Here is a 20,097-nt window from a genome sequence, read left to right as displayed (position 1 = left end):
GTGTGCGATGTTATACAGTGCTGCAAGGGCTACGTACAGACAGGATCCATCGCCAAGAACAGGCGGCTCATGATCTGCATCTGCAGATGTATCTCAAAGCAGTTATTGTGGACTCCGGCCCGCGAAAAGGTTAGAATCGGGGATAAGGGGCGGGGGGCGGGGAGTAAAGAGATGGCGGGAAGATGCAAATCCCGATCTCTGTGGATGTCAAGGTGCATATGACCCGCGCCAGTGACCAGGACAGCGGATTCACATCGAGCTGCATCCGGCAGCTTGGGCGGCTCGGTCAAAAGGCAGAAGTGGGATTAGGGCGTTTGGATCCCCGGGGAATGGGGGTTCGCTTCCAGGCGAATAGGTCGGATTCTCTTGGCGTGTCGACTTGCCTCGGGGTAAGTACAATGTAGTTTGTGTGAAGCTATTCGCGCGGAGTACTTTCCTTGAACGGATGGGGGTTCGTTTAACTGTACTTGGTTGGGTGGGCTATGTGGATACGCCCCTTTCTCTTTTCCATGAACTCCACGGTAGAAGCAGAAGAACAAGAGACGAGGCATTTCGAACAGCACCATCCCCGATGGAGCCCGAATGATACAGAGTCCCAGGAACCCCAGCCACAGATCATCTCGCGTGGACCGGGCCTCCCCGGCAAAGTGGAAACCATTTCCGTGGGAATGGGACCCCTATTGAGTTTACAGCAACACAGTCCGGTCGTCTGTCATCATATATTAGAGATAAGCCTATTGGCGTCATGTCTTTTCAGGGCTGGCATTAGCCTTGCGACATGATCAAGAAGCACAATGACATTGACCGCAATCCCAATCGATCGGGTCGGGGCGCAGATCCGCCAGGGACGATCTGGACGCTTCGGGCAATTTGTCCGTCCATGCATCCCTCGAGGCTGGAGGACACTGCATAGGCCTCCGGGTCAACAAGCCCGTACACTAGACCACCGGGAAGAGGGATGTGGATCGGCTTCGGGGCAGACGTGGATACTATTATACATTGTACTGTAGATGAAGCCAAAAAGAAGGGGCCGTATGCACGCCATCGCGAAAATCGAGTTCCGGTGTGGTGGATTCTCCGATTTTCAGGAAGCTTTGGGATGGAGCTCGGGGAACTGTCTGGTGTCCTTCCAGAGTTTACACCATGTAAACTTCGGGAATAAAGCTCAGTAGTGGCCACGCTAGCCATGAGATGATTGGCTCTCGATTAAACATCACAAGAGGGCGCTCTGCAAGGACCTGTGGAAGTTGCAAAGGGCCCCGGGCCGGGGAACTGGGTGTCAAGCCACGGCCCCCCATCGGGGTTATCCAGGTATCTGGGTTCACGATTTCCCAGCGCGCAGGATACAACTTGCGCTCGGGGACCCTTCAGGTTCCCGCCCGGGCCTGGACCTTCGGGGGAGGTGTGTGTCGTTTGTGCAACCCTGTGCGGTGCTGTGTGGACAAGGTCAGGTTGGTATCGGAATATTTCAGGGTCTAGATAGAACCCCCCTTGAAACACATGGCGAGCGAGTGATGCGCATGAAAACCACGTTTCAAGCTTCTATGAGCTGAAAGGATGACGCGGAAATTACCTCCGCACGACGCAAGGGCTTCCTGTTTTTAGAATTGAAAAAAAAAGTACGAGACCCGAGCGAGCTGGAGCTGGGCGATCACTAGAGTCAAAAGGGTCCACTTACGTAGTTCCACCGGGCCAAGTGGACCGGCCAGAGCAAAAAGGAGAGTCAAATGAAGGAAAATACAAAAATCGTACATAAGTACCGGGAGATCGGTCCGCAAGGAACAGGTGTCATACCCACGCGAGTGAGCTCGGTGCGCAATGACTTACACCGCCTCCACTATCAGAGTCGATCGCGCTCCGGCCCGGATTGAAACACCTTATGTCGGCGATGACGATCGCGATGCTGGACTGATTGGCTCATCGAGATGCAGGGCGCTTAGATGTCAGGGACAGGGTCGCAGGACCGTATCATCCGAGGACGTGACATGCAGGAAATTCTACGTTGCATCTGCTACATCAAAAACAGAGTCCCGAACAATGACATTAGAAGCACCAAGATAACGAGGTACTTCAGCAATGATGAAGGAGGGTGGCGTGCGTAAGCGGAAAATAATAGTGCTGGCTGCATGCAGTAGGGCTGTCCCAGACAGGCAAACTACGGAGGCGGTCCATCGGGCCGGGCCACAATGGAGAAATTATCATCTGCGGTTTCACTTTTGCTTTTTTGTCCCTTTGGGGAGACTTATTGATCATAGTACGGGGCGAAAGTCCAGAAGTAGAAGTGGTCTTTGCATTCATGTGCTTTTACCCTCGTATTATGCTTATGGGCTGATCTTAGTCTCGGGGTGGAGGGCCAGGCATGGACGGTATTGGCCGCACTGCAATAATCCTCTTACGATCTACAGCATCCACCGAGACAGCCAAAATACTGGTTTTGTTTAGTGGCCACGGTGCTGACTTGTTGACTGGACAGCGCAATTTCCTGTTTCTGTTTTAACCGAGAGGAAAAAAGTTCCTAAACGATCCAATCACGCGGGGCATGGCATTCTGAAACCCCAGGATCTCGAGAGATAAGATGAGGTCAGATCAAGAGTCCATCCCACGCAACACGCCCGTTCCAGAAGTATGGATTTGTACCTGGTAGCACCAGGGCGCCATGATTGCCAACTTTGACCCGACTGCTGGGTTAGGTGGGGTATGCACTATGCTGGATTAGGGAGTTTGACAGCTTTAGCTTGACCGGACCGAAGTCCCCGGCCCGCCCCAGCTACCTGAGCTTTGGGGTTGGCTGGTTTGGGGGGTCGAGTCTGGAACCCCAATGCCCTGGACCCGCATGGGCCCAGGGGGGCAGTCGAGGGAAATGAAACTCACGGTCCACCACCCAACCATATTCCCCAGGACACAAGTACGGCGTCCATAGCGGCCATGAACGAGCCCAGGTGACCGTGAACGCCTCCATCAACCTCCTGGCCGAGTAAGGGATGACGTAGACCCAGATCGACCTTCCCGATACTGATCCGATCGAGGCCTCCCATTGATCGATCGTTCATGCGGCGGCTGCCCGCTGCTCCACGGTGCATTAGCCGAATGCCTCACTGACCTGCGTCCCGAGAAACCAAATAGAGTACGGCAACGATGATCCTGCTATTTGTCAAGGATACGCGAACGGCTTCCTGTCTCCTGCCTCCCGCCACCCGGTAATCACCCAGTTGCCTCGAGGTACCTTTTTGCAGACGGCCTCGCTCGTGTACGCGAACAGACCCCAATCGCTTTTCGATCGATACGAAGGTGCTCTCTGACCTCCCTCTCCCACGCGAGAAAGCGAATCGAGCTCCGTAGAATGTCTACCAAGAAAGAGCCTTGGAGGGGAGTTCAACGGCAAACCCCTCTATACATGCCGGTGTGGCGGTGAACTACACCCCATGTCCGTTCCAGAAGGGCACAGGCATGCAGATCCAATGTAGCGAGTTCGCACAGTCCGGATGCCCCTCCATGATTCCCCGTTCCCCACCATCCTCTTCGGGCCAACCGTGCACCCGCTGTCACATCCGGTTCCTCCAAGTCCCCAAAGTCTCCCAAGCCCCCAACGCCTCACCATCTGGTTTCAGGGTGATTGCATCACGGATAACCGAGCATTTTCCCGATCGGAAAAGGCGGGTAACCTGGTTAATAGCAGGTACTTGCTTTTGTTTGGTCGCATGCCTGTTTGCTTCTCTTCCTCTCATTCCCACAGCCAAGGCCTGTCAAAACCGAATGTCTCATCCATGACAGGATCGAGGTGGGGGTTGGAATGGCGAGGGGCGTCTGTCAGACAGGGCCTTCCCTGCACCTTTAATATGAGCAGATCCAGTGTGGGACGTGGCGGTGCGATCTCAGCTGAAAATAACTGTGGCACTGTGTGGCTCATGATGTCCGAGCGTTATGTACTGTGGTACAGGGATGGATGTCATAGGCCAGGCACTTTTCAACCCTGTGCCAATGGGATGATGCCGTTGGAAGATGTCAAATGTTGGTACTTTGATCGGGTCCGAGAGTCTAGACCCCGGTATACCTCGTATAGCCAAGCCCATGCAATGATCTACTGTACTATGGAGTAATCCGTGCTTTGAAAACCGACAGGGGATAATAGGGGAGTGCTAACGGCTAGGCCGATTTTGCTTGAAAAGAAATGACGGTGGAGAAGGCGCGGAAGAAAAAGCAAGTCAAGCGGGAGGAAACGGAGTGAACGCTTGGGCAAACGGAGACCCCCCCCCCCCCCCTAATGACCCCCTTGCGACAGGCGTGAGTGGATATGGCTTCATTCGGCGGCAAGCCGTTGGCTGTCCGTGTTGATCTCCGTGGACATTGGCAGTTGTATCTGATCAAGCGATCAATGACAAATAGCCCAAAAGATTTCGGAGCTACCAAAGTACCATAGTCCCTGTCGCTCTATTGCCTTCGGTAACTCTAGTGTCTAGTGCCCCGGGGATGTCAACGATGATCGCTGTTTTCTTTCAATTAATCCGAGTTACATGGTGGCGAATATACTCGAGAGTTGATCGATCAGAGAGGCCAAGAGACAAACAGACCGGACAAAAAACGGCGCAGGTACGGGTTGCGCATGATCTTTCTGCAGCCCGATCGCATCGGACCCAGGATGTCAAGTTGCCTGCCCAGGACCCGACAAAGGCGATGGAATCCACTATCAGAGTAGATTAGGTAAATGTTCCCTTCCCCCTGGGTTACCCCAAAGCCCGAGCCCGACTTTAGTGCGACTATTGCTATCAAACTGTCGGGATTCACTCGAAGTTGGGAATTGGTGGGGGTAACCCCCAAACAAAGGAACGCGGCAAAGTACGTTAGCCCAGAGTGGCATAATTCCTCGATTCCTATTTGCGGCGGGTCGCTCATCCCGGCGTGATCGTCCAGGATTAGGTATCAGGTTCTCCGGATGACAGGAGGGGGCGCAAAAAGTGTCTCGATTCGTGCTAGAACCGTCCTGCTCGATTACGGTCCGCGGCTAGAGGGGCTAGGCCTCGAGCTCGTAAGTCAATTTGGTGCTTTTGTTGGTTCATTCCATTTCATTTGGCGAGATTTGAGGTCTGATCTCAGGGGTTCGCCTACGGCAGCTGAAAGGGACAGAGAGGCCAAGCGTAATCCCGGCGTTGAAGAAACCCCGCGAACGCCTGTCATGTTCGGAGATTCCTGAGCCCTGGGAGATCGACGACGAGGGGAAGGCGAATGGGGTCATGACTGGCAAAGCCCTATCGGCGAGTCATGCCTCGACAACCCAGGATCCAGGATGTTGGGCCACGCTCAAGCCTCAACCTTGATAGGTTCATGGAACCTCCGGGCCGGGACCACAGCCCAGTGGCTTCGCCTATTGGACTGGAGGCCCCTGCAACTAGCGCCGGGGCACATTCCACTGAGATCCGACGATCGAGCACACTTTTGGTGGGACATTTTTCCTGATGACGGATCCGCCGATTCTATCGGTACCACCGAAGCTGAGCTCCGATCGTCCCGTTAAGAATAGCACCCACATTGCGTGGACGTGGGACCTAACGCAAGGGCCTCGGCGTTTTGATCATGAACGATCAGAAGAGGGTCCCTGGCAGGTCGATGGTGCGACTGGGTTAAATGAGCCACCATCTTGTCGCCACGCCAAGTGTCTTTCGCAAAACAAAGAAGTACCTTGGTTTGACGTGGAGCCTCGCGCTTCGTCCCGTGGGGAAACATGGAAATGACGGTTTAGCGATGTTTGAAGGGTTGGCGGTTAGCCAAGTCCCATGGAAAGTTTCCTAAGGTACTTTCCGATCGAACGGACCCGATCACGGAAGGGTACCAAAGTAAAAACTAAATTTAAAAAAGAATACAAAGTGAGAGGGTGCCATCTACGAAAGCCGTGGGAGGAGAGGGGCCAGGGTCGATCGATAATCGACAGCGCCACACTGGCTTGGGCTCTTCCCCGAGAGACGGTCTTGACGCTAAAGTGGATGGGCGGGACTGTCAGAAAAATAAAATAAAATAAAACCAAAAAACCAAAAATGCAGAAAAAGAAAAGAGAAAAGAAAATGACACGATCTACAAATAGTAAACAGGGACGAATCCGGATCGGGACAGAAGGCAGCCCCCGGTGGTTAGACTGTACTACTGCATGTCGGCCTCTGCATAGCGCGATCAAAGAGTTACCTGGGATCCCCGGGCTTCATTCAAGGATGATCCATGCTCGCGGTGTTTGATGCTTCTCATCAGAAGTACCTCTTTACACTTTGGTCCAATCTCACAGTTGAGGAACTGAAATACTCTGCGCATCCACCCCGATTTCTTTGCATTAATTTAAACACCCTCTTCTTCCCACTTCATCCCTCTCTTCTTCACATCCCACTCGACTTGACCCACCCCCTCTCTGGTTCCTTGGTTCCGTGGTCCTTGCACCCCCTCCAGGCCCAACTCCAAGAGATATTTCATACCCAACCGGTCCAACCCCGTTCGTGTTACCATCTCGACATCCCGCGAACACAGGTGGATCCATATCCTCCTGGTTCCTGCATTTGGATTTTCGCCGTATCCGACCCGTCGGTTGCCAGCAGTAACTTCTATCTGCGGTCTTCCCCTAAGACTCTATTGGTCGTGCTCACAACCAGTGAGTATACCCGTGGACAACCAAGCTCAGTTCCGTTTGCAATAAGCTTGCTTCAAGCCATTCGGGGTTGGAATCCACTTGTCACACCGGCTCGCGCTGCCCCGCCAGAAATGGCGCCCGCCGTTGGCCGTCGACGGCTTGTGGATGACCTCGAAACGGCGTGATGCGGCGTGCATTGGATCTCGAAAGTTTAGAAACCAATGGCTGACGATCCGATAGGATCTCCACTAGTGCGCTCTACAATTCAAGCGCCAGCTTCGCTTTGCTTCTATAAAAAGGAGCCTTCCTCTGATAGCATTCGTGCTGGAGTTGGAGAATTGCTCCTGAACATTCTATCCCCCGAGGGAACGGTCTTGCACATTGCGAAATACCGGAGTACGAGTACTTCCGATTCCAACACCGCGCCACTCGACTAGGCCTCGGCCCAGCGTTTCTATTTGCTGCACAATGGTCTATAGTAACCACAAAACTGCCACCGGAGCCATGAAGCGGTCTGCTTCCGCACTTGAAGGTCCTCCCGGTTGGGATGTTGCTCCCGTGGGTATAGCCAACAAACATACTTGATTCAATCGCTTATGATAATCTAGCCTATGATGACTCCCAATTGCTCTGCATTCCGCTTGCCTTATGCCCACTACGCCATGATCTATCTCGACCACGAGGGCAAGCTCAAGGTCGATGAATCTTCTTCTATCCAGGAGCAGAACTCGACCGTCTTTACCCCTGACGTTCGCCAAAACTTCCTCGAGATTCTCGGTGAGAGAATTGGTTTCCACCAACCCATCACTCGCCGTAAGCATTATCTACTGTACAACGCCCAACTTCCATCTGACAAAGTTTCAACAGGCACTTTGGACGCCTCGCCACGCCGTGTGCGCCGCCGTCAGGGCCCCGCTCCCTCCCTTGCTGATGACCGTCTGGTTGATCAAGTCTCCGACAGTGATGACTATCCCCAAACTGCATCCAACGACATGGTCCCCCTCCGCGTGGGAGAGACTCAAAAAGTTACCAGCTATTACGAGAGTGCTTTGAAGCACTTCCAGCAGCTCAACTGTCGCATGGTCGCCAAAGCCTTTATCAAGTTTATTGAGCCCCGTAAGCAGGTTCGTCACCCTTACAACGGAGGCAAGCCCCCGCCGGGATCTGCCCCTGGCACCACTGGCGACCCCGAGAAGACCAAGCCCGAGTGGTGGCCCCCTGGTGTTATGCACAAGGAGCCCGACCACCTGCGCAAAGAGTGTATGTATTACACCTTGTTTGATATAAATATGTGTCGCTAACACTGGCGCAGATCGCATTGAACTCCTGCTTCACATCATTCGAAAACTTGGAAGCCATGGCATTACAGCCGACAAGCTCAAGGAGGTCGCTGGCGACACTAAGCGGAGCTTGAAGCACCCTTCCCACGTCGATATCATCTTTGAGATCCTGCGGGTGCGAAAGATGGAGGAGCGCTATGAGCGCGGTGAAGTTGGTATGTATCAGGACATCCAATGCCATGGTCTCAACTAACATTCCCCCAGATGCCAACATGGTAGTCTATGTCCAGAATCGAGGCCCCAGCCCCAAGGGCGAAGACGAAGACGAGGATGCCAACGAACTTCCCACAATCAGTGTCCCCGAGCACATCGAGGACGGTCTTTTGACCCCGACCTCGTCCGTCGGGCAAGTCAATGCCCCTATCACAACACCCATCGACACAATGCCTCTTTCCCACGGCCGCTCTATGCCAGGCAGTTTCTCAATGGGCGAGCCCCTGAGCTTCGAAGCCCCTCGCCACGACCGTCCATACTACACAACCCCGCCGCAGTACTCAGACTCATTCTCGCAACCCATGCTCAGCACACCCGTCAGCGCCGAGATGATCAGCCCACATGAAGTCTCCGTCTTTGACTACTCGACGCAAAACCCGTACCCGACTTCATCACCCGACCAGCATCGCACAGTACCGGGCCAGTACGACGCCTGGACACCCACATTCCGCCAAAACATCTTCAGCCCAGTGGACTACAGCGCACCACCAACCAGCCAGGGCTTGCCTCCACCCGCAATGCCCTACCACATGCCCATGGCATCACCAGCCCAGATGCACGACATGCACCACGTTCAGTCACCCATGGACATGAGCCAGCGTGCCCTTCCTTTCCGCACAGGCTCTTTAGGCCACCCCCACGGCCTGCCTCTCACGCACCAGGCCTAAGGCTTTAACGTCGGGCTGGACCCGGTTGAACGAAGGATGAATTGGCAGGATTATTAACGACTTACACGACTGATGGCTCTAAATACCATATGAAAGCACTCAGCATACAGGGGCTTGATCAACGGAGTTTTCTTTGCTTTGTTGTTCTTTGTGAATAAAAAAAAGGATAGTTTCATCCAGAGCGGCCGCGCAGTGATCTGGTTTTTCTTTTTCATTTTTCATTTTTCTTTTTGAATATATTTTCTATGGTTTGGTTTGGCTTGGCTTGGACGATTCCGGTTTCTGGCTTTGCATTCTTGGATTTTTTTTGATTTTTTTTAACTTCTGTCTTTCTTCACTTTCGCTAATACTCCGTTTCCCCCGTCTGTCTGTTGATTTGTACATGATCTCCTTTTTAGCTCCCGCATGTATGTTCCATGGAGTTGTTTATAAACAATATACGGTATATAGTGATCATGAAATCTTTCGATTTAAAATTTTTCCTTCTTTGCAGAAGAGCCTTGTGTTCAGGTAGTCGGTGACTCTGCTTCTGACGCTCGACGCCAATGGATTCTCGGCTACAAAGCCCCAAAATCTAGCTTGCAAAGTCCTGAAAGCGTGCTGGGGGCAGACCCCTGTCCTTTGACATTAGTGTTACGTGAGGTTTCTTATCCAATCGGTACAGAGTTGTCCCCTGATTGCCATTGATTGAGCCTGATTCAGCCGTCCAACTTTCGTAAAGCCTAGTTTGCATGTGTTCTAAGCGACCTTCTCGCGTAAGCTTTTGCTGGTTGGCTTAATAGACTAGTCTAATATCCGTGTTTCTTAGTGAATTGTACGCAGATCTCCAATACTTGAAGTCCTCCTAATCCGCAGTACTCGTAGCAGACCTGCCGGTGCTGTTTACACGTTGCTAGTGTGGATAGCTTGCTACGAGCAATGATCTTTGATTCGGCGATGGCGCCGTATGGATTTTCTACGCTAGAAGCGTGCAAAGATCATTCCAAGTAATTTTTTCCAGGAGTCGTAATGGCTTTCTGCCCTACAAGTACGTGGTCCCTCCATCCAAGCCAGCTCGCCCGGTCTCAACATAGCCCAGATCCAGACATCAGGTGGTTCCCTCGAGTATACAATCGACGACTGCAATTATTATGGGCACTCCTTGGATATAAATCGCGAGTAGCTTAGCACCCACCTGGCTTTTCCAAGGATTCGATACTGCAAAGCCCTCCGCTATGACAAAAGATATCATGGTCCGCAACAGCCGCTCGCTTAATCCGGACAAGCGCGCGGCTAATAGTGGAGCCGTGCCGGCCCTCTTCGAGCTCGCGTGAACCAGCAAAGCATCATCCACATTTCCTCGTTGACAAGGTTGCAGCGCAAAGCATTCCCATCTGCGCGTTCTGGAGGTTGGTAGATACCGGGTTCTGCAGGGAGCCATGGCTAACCCATTTCCAGGCTGCGTTCACTCTTTCTTTCCCGTCACCTCAACCTCTCTCCCCCGAATCGGCCGCGTCTCTTTGAGCAACTTCTTTCATCACATATCGCAGCCGATAGTGAACACGTTTTTCGCGACATGGTTCTTGTTCGTTTCGGCGCGAAATAGACTCCGCGATCGCCCGAAAGGTACCACCGTCCCTTCACCCTCGCCTCTGCGACTTCGAAGCATTGCAACGTTCGACCAATTGCGCAATCCTGCATTGCTCGGCCGATGTGATGTGTTGGAGAAACAGGCAATATAGTTAATTTGCAACATGGACTGACTTTTGGTCCTCGCCTCGGCGAATCCACTCCTCAAACAGCATTCAAGTCCTCCAACTCTGCTCCTTACCACTGTCCACGACCAAATCCTTGCCAGAGAACCTACCGCGAAACGGATCGAAGAACAGCCCATAGGGTGGAGCTCTGAAGTGGCTGGAGGCGGTCTATCCGTTCTCTTCCGCTGATTGCGGGCAGGATGGCGACCCCGTTCAATCCGTTCGGCGTCCCCCGCGGAAATGCACAAGCAAGCGCCACGAGCACACCAGGACGTGGCCGCGGAGCATCCGCTGCTCGTGGGGCGTCATTTCAACCCAGGGGCTCTAGGTCCAGGGCATCCAAATGGCGTGGCGCAGGACGGGGCCAATCGATGCCCCGTGGCCGAGGCCGCGGCGCTGGCGCTGCAACCACAGGCGTCTCTCACTCCACAGCATCGATGTCGCAAATGCCGAACTCTGGCAACAGCAATTCGCCATTCGCCCAACTAGGCCAGCAGAACACCATGGGAAGCCCGTTCAGCAATCAGACAACGCAGCAGTCGCCTTTTTCTGCCATCGCAAACGGAGATCCCGGTCGAAATGGTAAATTTGCTCCACGAGGCGCGTTGAAACGAAACTTCCAGCGACAATCGCCAACGAGCGGCACAAACACGGCATCAATGGCGTCTGTACCCGTAGAGGATGCATCGGCTGTGGCCTCACACCATGAAAGATACGAGCAGGTCAGCAATATCGCCCATTGGACCCCGCAACTCAAAATTCGATGAGAGACAGATTGTCTGACTTATCTTGTAGCTTAAACTTGATCGAGCAAAACAGCGGCAGCAGGCAATTAGAGATGGACAGATGGCGGATCCGAATCAGCCTACGTCTTTGAATCAAGCCATCACCCCGGTGGGCTCGTGTACCAGCATGTGTCCTGAATTCGAACGCGTTGAACGAATTGTCCAAAAGATGGTGGACAAGAGCGAAAAGGTACCACTCGCAACCTTTTTACACTCCCTCGGCCCCGCTAACCACCAACCCGCAGTATCTACACCCATCAACCAACACTCTCCAGAACATGGAGATGAAGATGCTTAAGCGTTTTCGACGATCAGCAGCTGGCTACGACGAACAATTGCCTTCAGATATTCGGACACCAAAAACACTCCTTCAAGCCACGAACTACCTGATTCGGCATGTCGTCGGTGGCAACGAGCCACTGGGCATCATCCACAAGTTTGTCTGGGATCGAACCCGATCCATCCGAAATGACTTCTCCGTCCAGCAAGTTACTCAAGAAGAGGACGTGGAAATCGCAGTGACTTGCTTGGAACGGATTGCGCGCTTCCACATCGTGTCGCTTCACCTCCTCTCCAGCCCGGCAAATGAGGAGCCTTTCGACCGCCACCAGGAGCGCGAGCAACTGAACAACACGATGCTTTCGCTTATGTACTACTACGATGATAACCGTGGACGCATTGCATTCTCGAATGAGGATGAATTCCGCGCATACTACATCCTTTTCTCCATTCACGATCAACGCCCTGATCTGGAAGCTCGTGTTCAGAAGTGGCCTTCCTCGTTGCTGAATTCTCCTCGTGTCCAGGTCGCATTAGACCTGTATGCAGCGTCCTGCAACACTTGGGATTACCAGGGTACTCTGGATGCGCGCCGACCCAATGCAATTGCACAAGGATTCTACACTAGGTTTTTCAACATTATCAACTCACGGAGCGTGTCTTACTTGATGGCATGTGTCGCTGAGATCTACTTCAACCATGTACGGCAAACCGCCATCCGTGCGATCTGGAAAGGATACTGCCGTCAGCCAATTTCACAGCAGTCCAAGAACGAAGAATGGACTGTGGATGAACTGACCCGGGTTCTACACTTTGACGATGAGGAACAGACAATCCAGTTCTGCAATGATCAGGGTCTGACGTTGAGCGAGAATGCTAGCGGTCAGCTTTACCTTGACTGGGGCAGCCGTCCCGTTGACTCTATCGGTATGTTCCACTTCAAACAATTGCAGGCCCAGCTTGCTTTACCGAACCCCGCCAACTTATTTTAACTTCTTTACTAGCATTTTCTCCATCCTCAGAACACTCCTTTTCTGAGTCCTACGTTGAGTCAAAACGGTCAGGAAGATCTCTAGTTGCTGTCATTCTGGGGATGAATATTCGAGAGGCCGCGAGGATGGGCATGGTTGACAAATCCTACTTGCACCAACGGGTAGACAAGTCAGCAGATATTGCCGTCGATGATGATTCTCTCTTCGTCACTGACCAGTACAACCGGACTCCTGCCCCTGTGGTGGATATGGACTCTCCCGAGCTGGAAAGTGAGGCAGAGTCCGTGTCCGGCAACGTCTTCCAGAATCCTGCACCGTCTTCTGCCAACCCATTTGCCAATGCTCAGCCAGCTGCTCAGCAGCCTTCGAATTCTCCAGCAATGCCTCCCCCCGCAAACCCCTTCGCTTCGATGTTTTCTACTGCCCCCGCCGCAAACAACCCTCCTGCATCGTCAGCACCCTCCCCGAATCCCTTCTCTTCAATGTTCTCCAGTGGCGCCACTGCCATTTCCACCCCTGCCCCATCCGCTTCCACCCCGAACCCTTTCTCTTCGATATTCTCTGGTACCACTGCTGCTAGCAGTCCTCCTGCCTCGGCGATGCTAGCAGCCAGCAATCCATTTTCCTTGCCGGCACAAACAACATCGGCTCCCTTTGAACCGTCACCTTCGCCATTCTCCTTCTCCAAGCTACCCGAGACAACCCAGAAAGAAGAGGCTACTCCGGCTACCACTGCTCCTGCGGCTTCATCTGCTCAGTCCTCTTCAATGTTCTCGGGTGGCAGTTTTCCAAACGTGACATCAGAAAAGCCCAACCCCTTCGCCGCCTCTCTGGATTCCATTGCGTCGTCGAAACCGTCTGAGCTAAGTCAGAACAATGGCTTCCAGTCCCCATCTCCAATTTTCCCGACCTCGAAACCCTTCTTCCCATCTGCAGGTGCCAAAGACAGCTCCTCGGCAGCTACCAGCACTGCGGCTGTAGAGCCAGCCATGAAATCGAGCTCGCCGTTTAATTTTGCAAGCCCGGCGCCACCTTCATCATCCTCGTCTTTGTTCAAGTTTCCGACTCCAGCAACCACAGACCCCAGCGAAAACAAGCCATTCTTGTTCCCTGCAACCAATGCGCCGGCTCAGCAGGCTTCCAGTTTGTTCAAGCCTGTTGAAGTGCCGGTTTCTGAAGGGCACTCGCAGTCGCTGTTCATGCCTTCGAAGGGGCCCAGCCCTGACACTTCTTCCCAAAGCCAAAATTCCCTGTTTATTCCGAACACATTTGCTCCCAGGAAGTCTACTCCTCTTCCTGCATTTGGTGACACTCAGCCTCCGAAGCCTTTGTTCCCAGGTGCTACGGCGGGGTCACCAATGGAAACGAAGGTTCAGGAACCACAGCCCAAGGAAACGGACACTACCAATACACCCCCTGGATCACCTAAGATTGCCCCAGCCGAGATCAATGTCTCCAATCAAGGGCCAGAGGCTCAATCCAGATCTCGACCAGCAGTGATGGAGTCCGCTCATCAGGTTGTGGATGGGGATGCGGTTGCCACAACACAGGAGCCTCCTCAGCCTACCAGCAGCTCCCAGATCGACGAATGGCAACCCCCTGGTAAGCTCACCTATTTTCTATTCAATTCCTTAGAGTTTTCCTACTAATCTTGTTTCTCATTAGTCTATGCATCAATGGAAGAGCAAAAGGCTGATTGGGAGAGGTTTCTTTTTCGAAACCACCCCGGTGGTGTCCCACCTCTACGTGAAGAAGCGGCAACGCGCAAGCGAGCGCTGGAAGAACCAGCTGCTAGTGAATCTACCCAGGAGGAACCCGGCTCAAAGGTGGCCAAGGTATCGGAGGCGACGAAAATCTCCCCTCCCGCCAAGAAATATTCCCTTATCGAGCAATACAATAAGGCAGTGCCATCCTTGCCGTGTCTGGAACGCGCCAAGGAACTGTGCAAGCCTAAGCCACCGACCGAGGAAGAACTTCAAGCTGCGAAGCCAAACAATCGCCAGGTTGATGAAGATGAGCTACTGCTGAATGCAGCTCGGATCGCAGCCGAGGAGCTGCGGACTGGGAGCATCTTCGATGGCTATTCTCCATACAGCGAGCCGTTTCGATCCTCCTACAGTCCTCGCAACAGCCTTGGATTTTCCAGCCCGTTTGCACAAAGTCTCTCGCCCCCGTCGCGTCCGATGCACAACTATGAGGTTGCCTATGCTCCCGATACCCCAGATGGTTTGGGCAGGACAATGTCTCGCACTGAGCAGCGGATCCGAATGACGGGTGCACATGGACTGGCATTCAAGCCTTTGGACTTTACTCGAAAGGGGAGGGAAGAGTTTGCTCGGAAAGAGAAGGAGAGGGAGGAGAAGGAGGAACTTGCCCGGAAAGAGATGGAGGAGCAGCGCCTTGCTCGGAAGGACAAGAACAACTTCAGTCGAAGCGGGTAGTGTCATGTATCGACATGATGCTTGGTGGATGCAGATGGGAAGCAGGGAGTCGACTCTTTCATTTAAAAAGGGCGTTATCGGATATTCCGACTCCTCGCGAGAGATCTGTATTACTGCACATTTACATGGAGTTAGGAGAGGTTTTATCATTCGAGTACATACCCAATATCTTTAACGTTCTGATAACGCAATGTACGATCATAACTTGTGCATATTTGATATCCCTGCTTACTGTAGAATATCATATTTTCCCTATCCTTGCCATTCTGGACCAGTTGAAGAGTGTGATGCCAGTCGGCACTTGGGCTGGGAATGAGATAGCTCTAGCGGCGATGGTGGAATAGGTGGTGGATACGCTGAAAAGAGGCTGGATGTTGCGATATGGGGTTAGTACGGCTTTCCCGGTAGAACCCATCACTGTCATCCGAGTCCATGCATCGCTGCTCTGCGCCTCAACGAGGCTCAAGATTATAAATCTACCGTCTAGAAACCTCGCGACATGATGTAGTTAATAAAATGTCTTTTGAACTCGTTGCTGTTGGGCTGAATCCCGAGGCGCGTTTAATAGAGATCGGCAAGACCGTGGTTCTCAGGCATAATCAGGCACCAACTCTCATCTCATTCCGCCCGAATTCAACTACGCGAATCTCTCAGCACCGCTTTATCAGATGCAACGGACCGATTTCGTGCTTTCAACTCTACCCATCTGAGTCTAGAAGCATACTATCCATTTTGATCTACTGGCACCATCGTGGCAGCCGCATCACTCGGTCTCGTCCATCTTGGACACAGGTGGTTACAGCGACTTCATTTCGGCGCAGCACTGCGAACACCATCCGCCCATCCTATTAAATGTCCTACAGGGTTTAGGGAGAACCGAATCATTTATAATAGATCTTCTTTTGTGTCGAATACCTTTTCGAGGACCTTCTCCAGGACCTTTTGCGGGTCATCACGTCAGGAAATGAAAATCGCAACCCTTCAATTCGCCCCGAAGCTGGGGGATGTTGATGGTAACATTCAGAGGGCGAATGAATTATTAAAAAAGGGTAAATCCGTCTCATTGGGGGATCAGACGCTTCCCATTGAGATTGGTGTGGATTTGTTGAAACCTGATGTCTTGGTGGTACCGGAGCTAGCGTTCACTGGTACGTACTGATCCAAACATGTGCTAATATCTTTTATTGTTGAGATCTCGTACTCACGTCAAATTTTCGTTCAACTGATTATGAATAGGTTACAACTTCCCTTCATTGGAAGCAATCAAGCCATATCTCGAGCCAGTCGGTTCAGGGCCCAGTGCTTCATGGGCACGAGAAACAGCCAAGCGCCTGCAGTGCAAAGTCTGCGTGGGCTATCCCGAAATAGAACACAGTCTCACGGAACAAGCCAAGTACTACAACTCTTTGCTTGTGGTCAATGAGCACGGGGAAGTGATCCACAACTACCGCAAAAGCTTCCTGTACTTCACCGATGAGACATGGGCTGCCGAAGGACACGTGGAGCGGGGGTTCCACGAGCTCTCCTTCCATATGCGAGACTCCGCACCCGCGCAGGGCGCAGACGATATTCACCGAACATCCACAAGACGGGTGGCAACCTCGTTCGGCATCTGCATGGACATCAACCCGTACAAATTCGAAGCCCCCTACACAGCATGGGAATTCGCCAACCGCGTGCTAGATTCGCAGTCCCAGCTCGTCATTCTCTCCATGGCCTGGCTGACGCTCCTTAGTCCAGAGGAACTCGCTGCACTAGAAGGCCAGCCCGAGATGGACACGTTCAACTACTGGCTGAACCGGTTCTATCCGCTGATCGAGAAGAAGATGCAGCATACACATGATCTGGATGGAGATGAGGGCCCTAAAAAGGTGGTGATCGTCTTTGCGAATCGGGCCGGGGAAGAGCCGGCGGCAGATGATACTAAGCCACCGGCGCGATACGCGGGGACCAGTGCCGTCATTGCTGTGACGCAACGGCCGCGTCCCGAGGGGTCACCGGTTGGGGGCCAGGAGGATGTGATCGGCGGGAAACCGGCGTTGGATGTGAAAATCCTCTGCTGGGATCTGCTGGGGGCGACCGAGGAGGGTATCTGTTTCGCGGATACCACGGGAGACCCGGAAATGGTGTTTGGGGTAAGATCTAGATCGGAGTCAGAGTGAGACTGTGTCTCGGGTATACTTCCGATACGTCATTTTGAAAGGAAGGGAGGGGGAAGAGGGGGGAGGGCTGTGCTGGGTGTATCATTTCCCACTCAGATGTACAAATGGTCCAAGACGATACTATAAGTCTTGCTAGATAATCTCTTCGCGGATATCTATTACTTTCCAGAATGGGAAGTCTTTCTAGACATCTTTCATTGTTCTACAAGTGATATTTGAAAAACGTCTCCTACGTGTAGAACTAATAATCTATCCACTATTTTTGAACGTAGACGGCCTGGGTATGTCGTCAGTAAGGTGGTCAAAGAGTCACACGTACAGGCAGACAGATAGATCATGGCCACCCACTTAGGTCCACTTACAATATCCCCTGTATTTAAGTGCTGCCCGTGTCGATCTGGGTTGCAGGAATTATATCTCGACATCTATATCCACGATGCTTGATAACCTCGAGACAAAAGAGCCAGCGGAGGGCATATTGCAGTCTACATGGTCTACGGGACACAAGGCTATAATTGCAACGTCGGATCTCCGCACCTGCAAGTGATGATCGCATGGGAGATCGTCGAGCTCTGCAGGAATCTCGCCCACCTTAAATCCATCGGGGTCTTATGACCCAGGCGCAAAAAAAAAAAAAAAAGGAAAAAAAGGCAGAAGAGGGGGGGCGCACCATGTGCAACCCAAAGCAAAGTTCATGTGATAAACCTGCTATCTTGATAGATATGGACTTATCTAGGAGCGAATGCAAGTGCACGGCACATCAGTCCCCAAGGGCAAAGGTGGCCCGTGCTGACACACGGCACGTGATTGTGCGACTGGTAGCCAATCACAGTGTCTGATCGCGGGGTGTGCGAAGGAGGGGCACGAGATTGCAGCACCTGATGTGAAGAGAACCAAGTATTTCAGTCTTCGCGATTAGCGAGAACGAGTAAGACAAGCAGTGTCTTTGGGACAATTCAGCCTTGTCTAGAGAGAAAATAAAGTTGTAGGGTAGGATGTACAACTCACCGGATGCGAATCGCGGGAAGATCCGCGCCGACCCATCAGGGTCAGGTGATGCGATGCACACTTGGTGGCAACGGCCAAACGTAGACCACCACTCCTCTTCCACGTGAGCAGTCCCTCTCGACTCGAACGCTCGACTTCCCTAAAGAAGCATCCCTTTTTCATGTAAAATCCTCGTTATCAGTTTCATTACTGTTCCAAACGGTCCTCCGGCTATCTCTTCCTGCTAACTTGCTCCCCCGTCCATTTGGGGCTGATTTCGAAGTTCGTCAATCGCGAACAACGTGACTTCGCCCTTGTTATTGTCCGTGGCAGGTGACTTGCTGTCAGGTGATAGATAGGATCATCCAAGGTAACGAATCTCCCGAGTTGTTTCACTGCCTTTGTCCAAGTTTTCATTCGCGCTGGCCTGCGTGGTCGTCGCGGTGCCCGTCCTCGCTGCTCCTCTTTCCCCCTCATCGCCCCCTGTGTCGTCGGTCGCCTGCAGCCTGTGACGCGCCTTTGATGCCTTGGCGGGGCTCTGAATGCGCCTCGAGCCGCCTAGGCCTGAGTCATGCTGCGATAGACCAACTTCGCGTCGAGGGTGAATGGTGCGAGTCTCCCAAAAGCGATGACCCTGCCTGATCCCGCCCGCCCGGAGGGGGTGGCCCTCACCGGGCGCGTCGGCCTCACGCGTTTTTTCTGTTTACCCCGAGGGAGACGATCGATCTGCCCGAGGAAGGGTTTGACATGTCATTCACGCACTAACCCTTCGCTTCACTGACTTTCCCCTCTTGTAACACTACTTTCAATCATCGCTGCGCTCCTGCTTGCTCACCTTCGATGACTAACTTTGGATTCCAGGACTTCATGTCTGACCCCACCATGAACAGCCCCGACGGAAACGCCCACAAGCGCAAGCGCGAGGGCTCTGACGACCTTGGTCACGACCCTCAGCGCATGAACCGTTCGTCTCACGGCAGCAACGGCAGCATGCCCGGTGACAGTCACTCCAACTTCGGGCATTCGCTCAACTACGAACACGGCATCCCCAACACGGGGTCCGAGTTGAACATCGATCAACAAATTCTCCAGCATGTCGGTCACCAGAATGGCATGTCCGATGACAATGCCCTCACTGCCAATGCCAAGGCTGCACTGGCCGCTCACACCCCTCAACACAAGTACCCCCTACCCCCGGACTCCGCGTTCGATGCGAGCAACTTGACTCAGGGCTTGAACTTCGGTGATGACATGGGCCAGGGGCCCATGACCGGTGCTCACAACCACAACTCAACGGCTGCTGCCGTGTATGCTGCCCGTGAGGCTCAGAGCATGAACCAGAAGCCCACCGTCGGCTCGCCCGAGTGGCACCAGGTCCGCAAGAACAACCACAAAGAAGGTTTGTTATATCTCTCACAACAGCTTGCAATGACCCGATATTAACCTGTTTGCAGTTGAACGTCGACGCCGCGAAGCCATAAATGAAGGCATCAACCAGATCGCGCGCCTTGTGCCAAATTGCGACAAGAATAAGGGCGCCATCCTACAGCGGGCCATTGAGTACATCTGCCAGCTCCAAGAAGAGAAGAAGCACATCGACGAGCGGTTCGAGCAGCACAGTATCACCACCAGCCACGCCATCAGCGAGATCGGTGCATCGAACCAGAAGTTGAAGTCCGAAATCGGTAGACGCAACCACATTGCCCTGAAGTGGCTGCAGCGCTGCCGCGAGGCCGGCCTCGAGTTCGACGACTACGAGGAGGCAAAAGAGCTGGAGACGCTCGACATGGAGTAATTTCGTTCCTGTTTTTGCAGTTTTGCACGTGCCACGATCGTCTCGACTGCTTCGTTTTCGGCGGTTAGGAATTTTGAACATACCCTCATTCTTCG

General features: G+C 52.9%; 4 protein-coding genes across 4 annotated transcripts; all 4 read left to right on the top strand.

Annotated features, from left to right (window-relative positions):
• Positions 1–7,108: 7,108 nt before the first annotated feature.
• On the top strand, positions 7,109–8,825 carry N7498_010449 (uncharacterized protein; the record flags this gene model as incomplete). Its single annotated transcript, XM_058457505.1, has 5 exons — positions 7,109–7,162; positions 7,213–7,417; positions 7,472–7,864; positions 7,917–8,099; positions 8,149–8,825. The coding sequence occupies 5 exons, from the start codon at positions 7,109–7,111 to the stop codon at positions 8,823–8,825; spliced, it is 1,512 nt and encodes a 503-aa protein (XP_058304404.1).
• A 1,936-nt stretch (positions 8,826–10,761) lies between these two features.
• On the top strand, positions 10,762–15,058 carry N7498_010448 (uncharacterized protein; the record flags this gene model as incomplete). Its single annotated transcript, XM_058457504.1, has 5 exons — positions 10,762–11,283; positions 11,357–11,536; positions 11,592–12,552; positions 12,630–14,219; positions 14,283–15,058. The coding sequence occupies 5 exons, from the start codon at positions 10,762–10,764 to the stop codon at positions 15,056–15,058; spliced, it is 4,029 nt and encodes a 1,342-aa protein (XP_058304403.1).
• Positions 15,059–16,022: 964 nt separating this feature from the next.
• On the top strand, positions 16,023–17,220 carry N7498_010447 (putative protein N-terminal asparagine amidohydrolase; the record flags this gene model as incomplete). Its single annotated transcript, XM_058457503.1, has 2 exons — positions 16,023–16,206; positions 16,295–17,220. 2 exons carry the CDS (start codon positions 16,023–16,025, stop codon positions 17,218–17,220), a joined length of 1,110 nt encoding a protein of 369 aa, XP_058304402.1.
• Positions 17,221–19,047: 1,827 nt separating this feature from the next.
• On the top strand, positions 19,048–20,002 carry N7498_010446 (basic helix-loop-helix domain-containing protein; the record flags this gene model as incomplete). Its single annotated transcript, XM_058457502.1, has 2 exons — positions 19,048–19,606; positions 19,662–20,002. The coding sequence occupies 2 exons, from the start codon at positions 19,048–19,050 to the stop codon at positions 20,000–20,002; spliced, it is 900 nt and encodes a 299-aa protein (XP_058304401.1).
• Positions 20,003–20,097: the final 95 nt, after the last annotated feature.

This window comes from Penicillium cinerascens, assembly GCF_028974065.1.
Source record: "Penicillium cinerascens strain IBT 15544 chromosome Unknown scaffold_4_segment0_segment1, whole genome shotgun sequence".
Classification (NCBI taxonomy): Eukaryota; Fungi; Ascomycota; class Eurotiomycetes; order Eurotiales; family Aspergillaceae; genus Penicillium; species Penicillium cinerascens.
The sequence above is the reverse complement of the archived record's forward strand: the minus strand, read 5'-3'. Positions and strand labels throughout refer to the sequence as shown.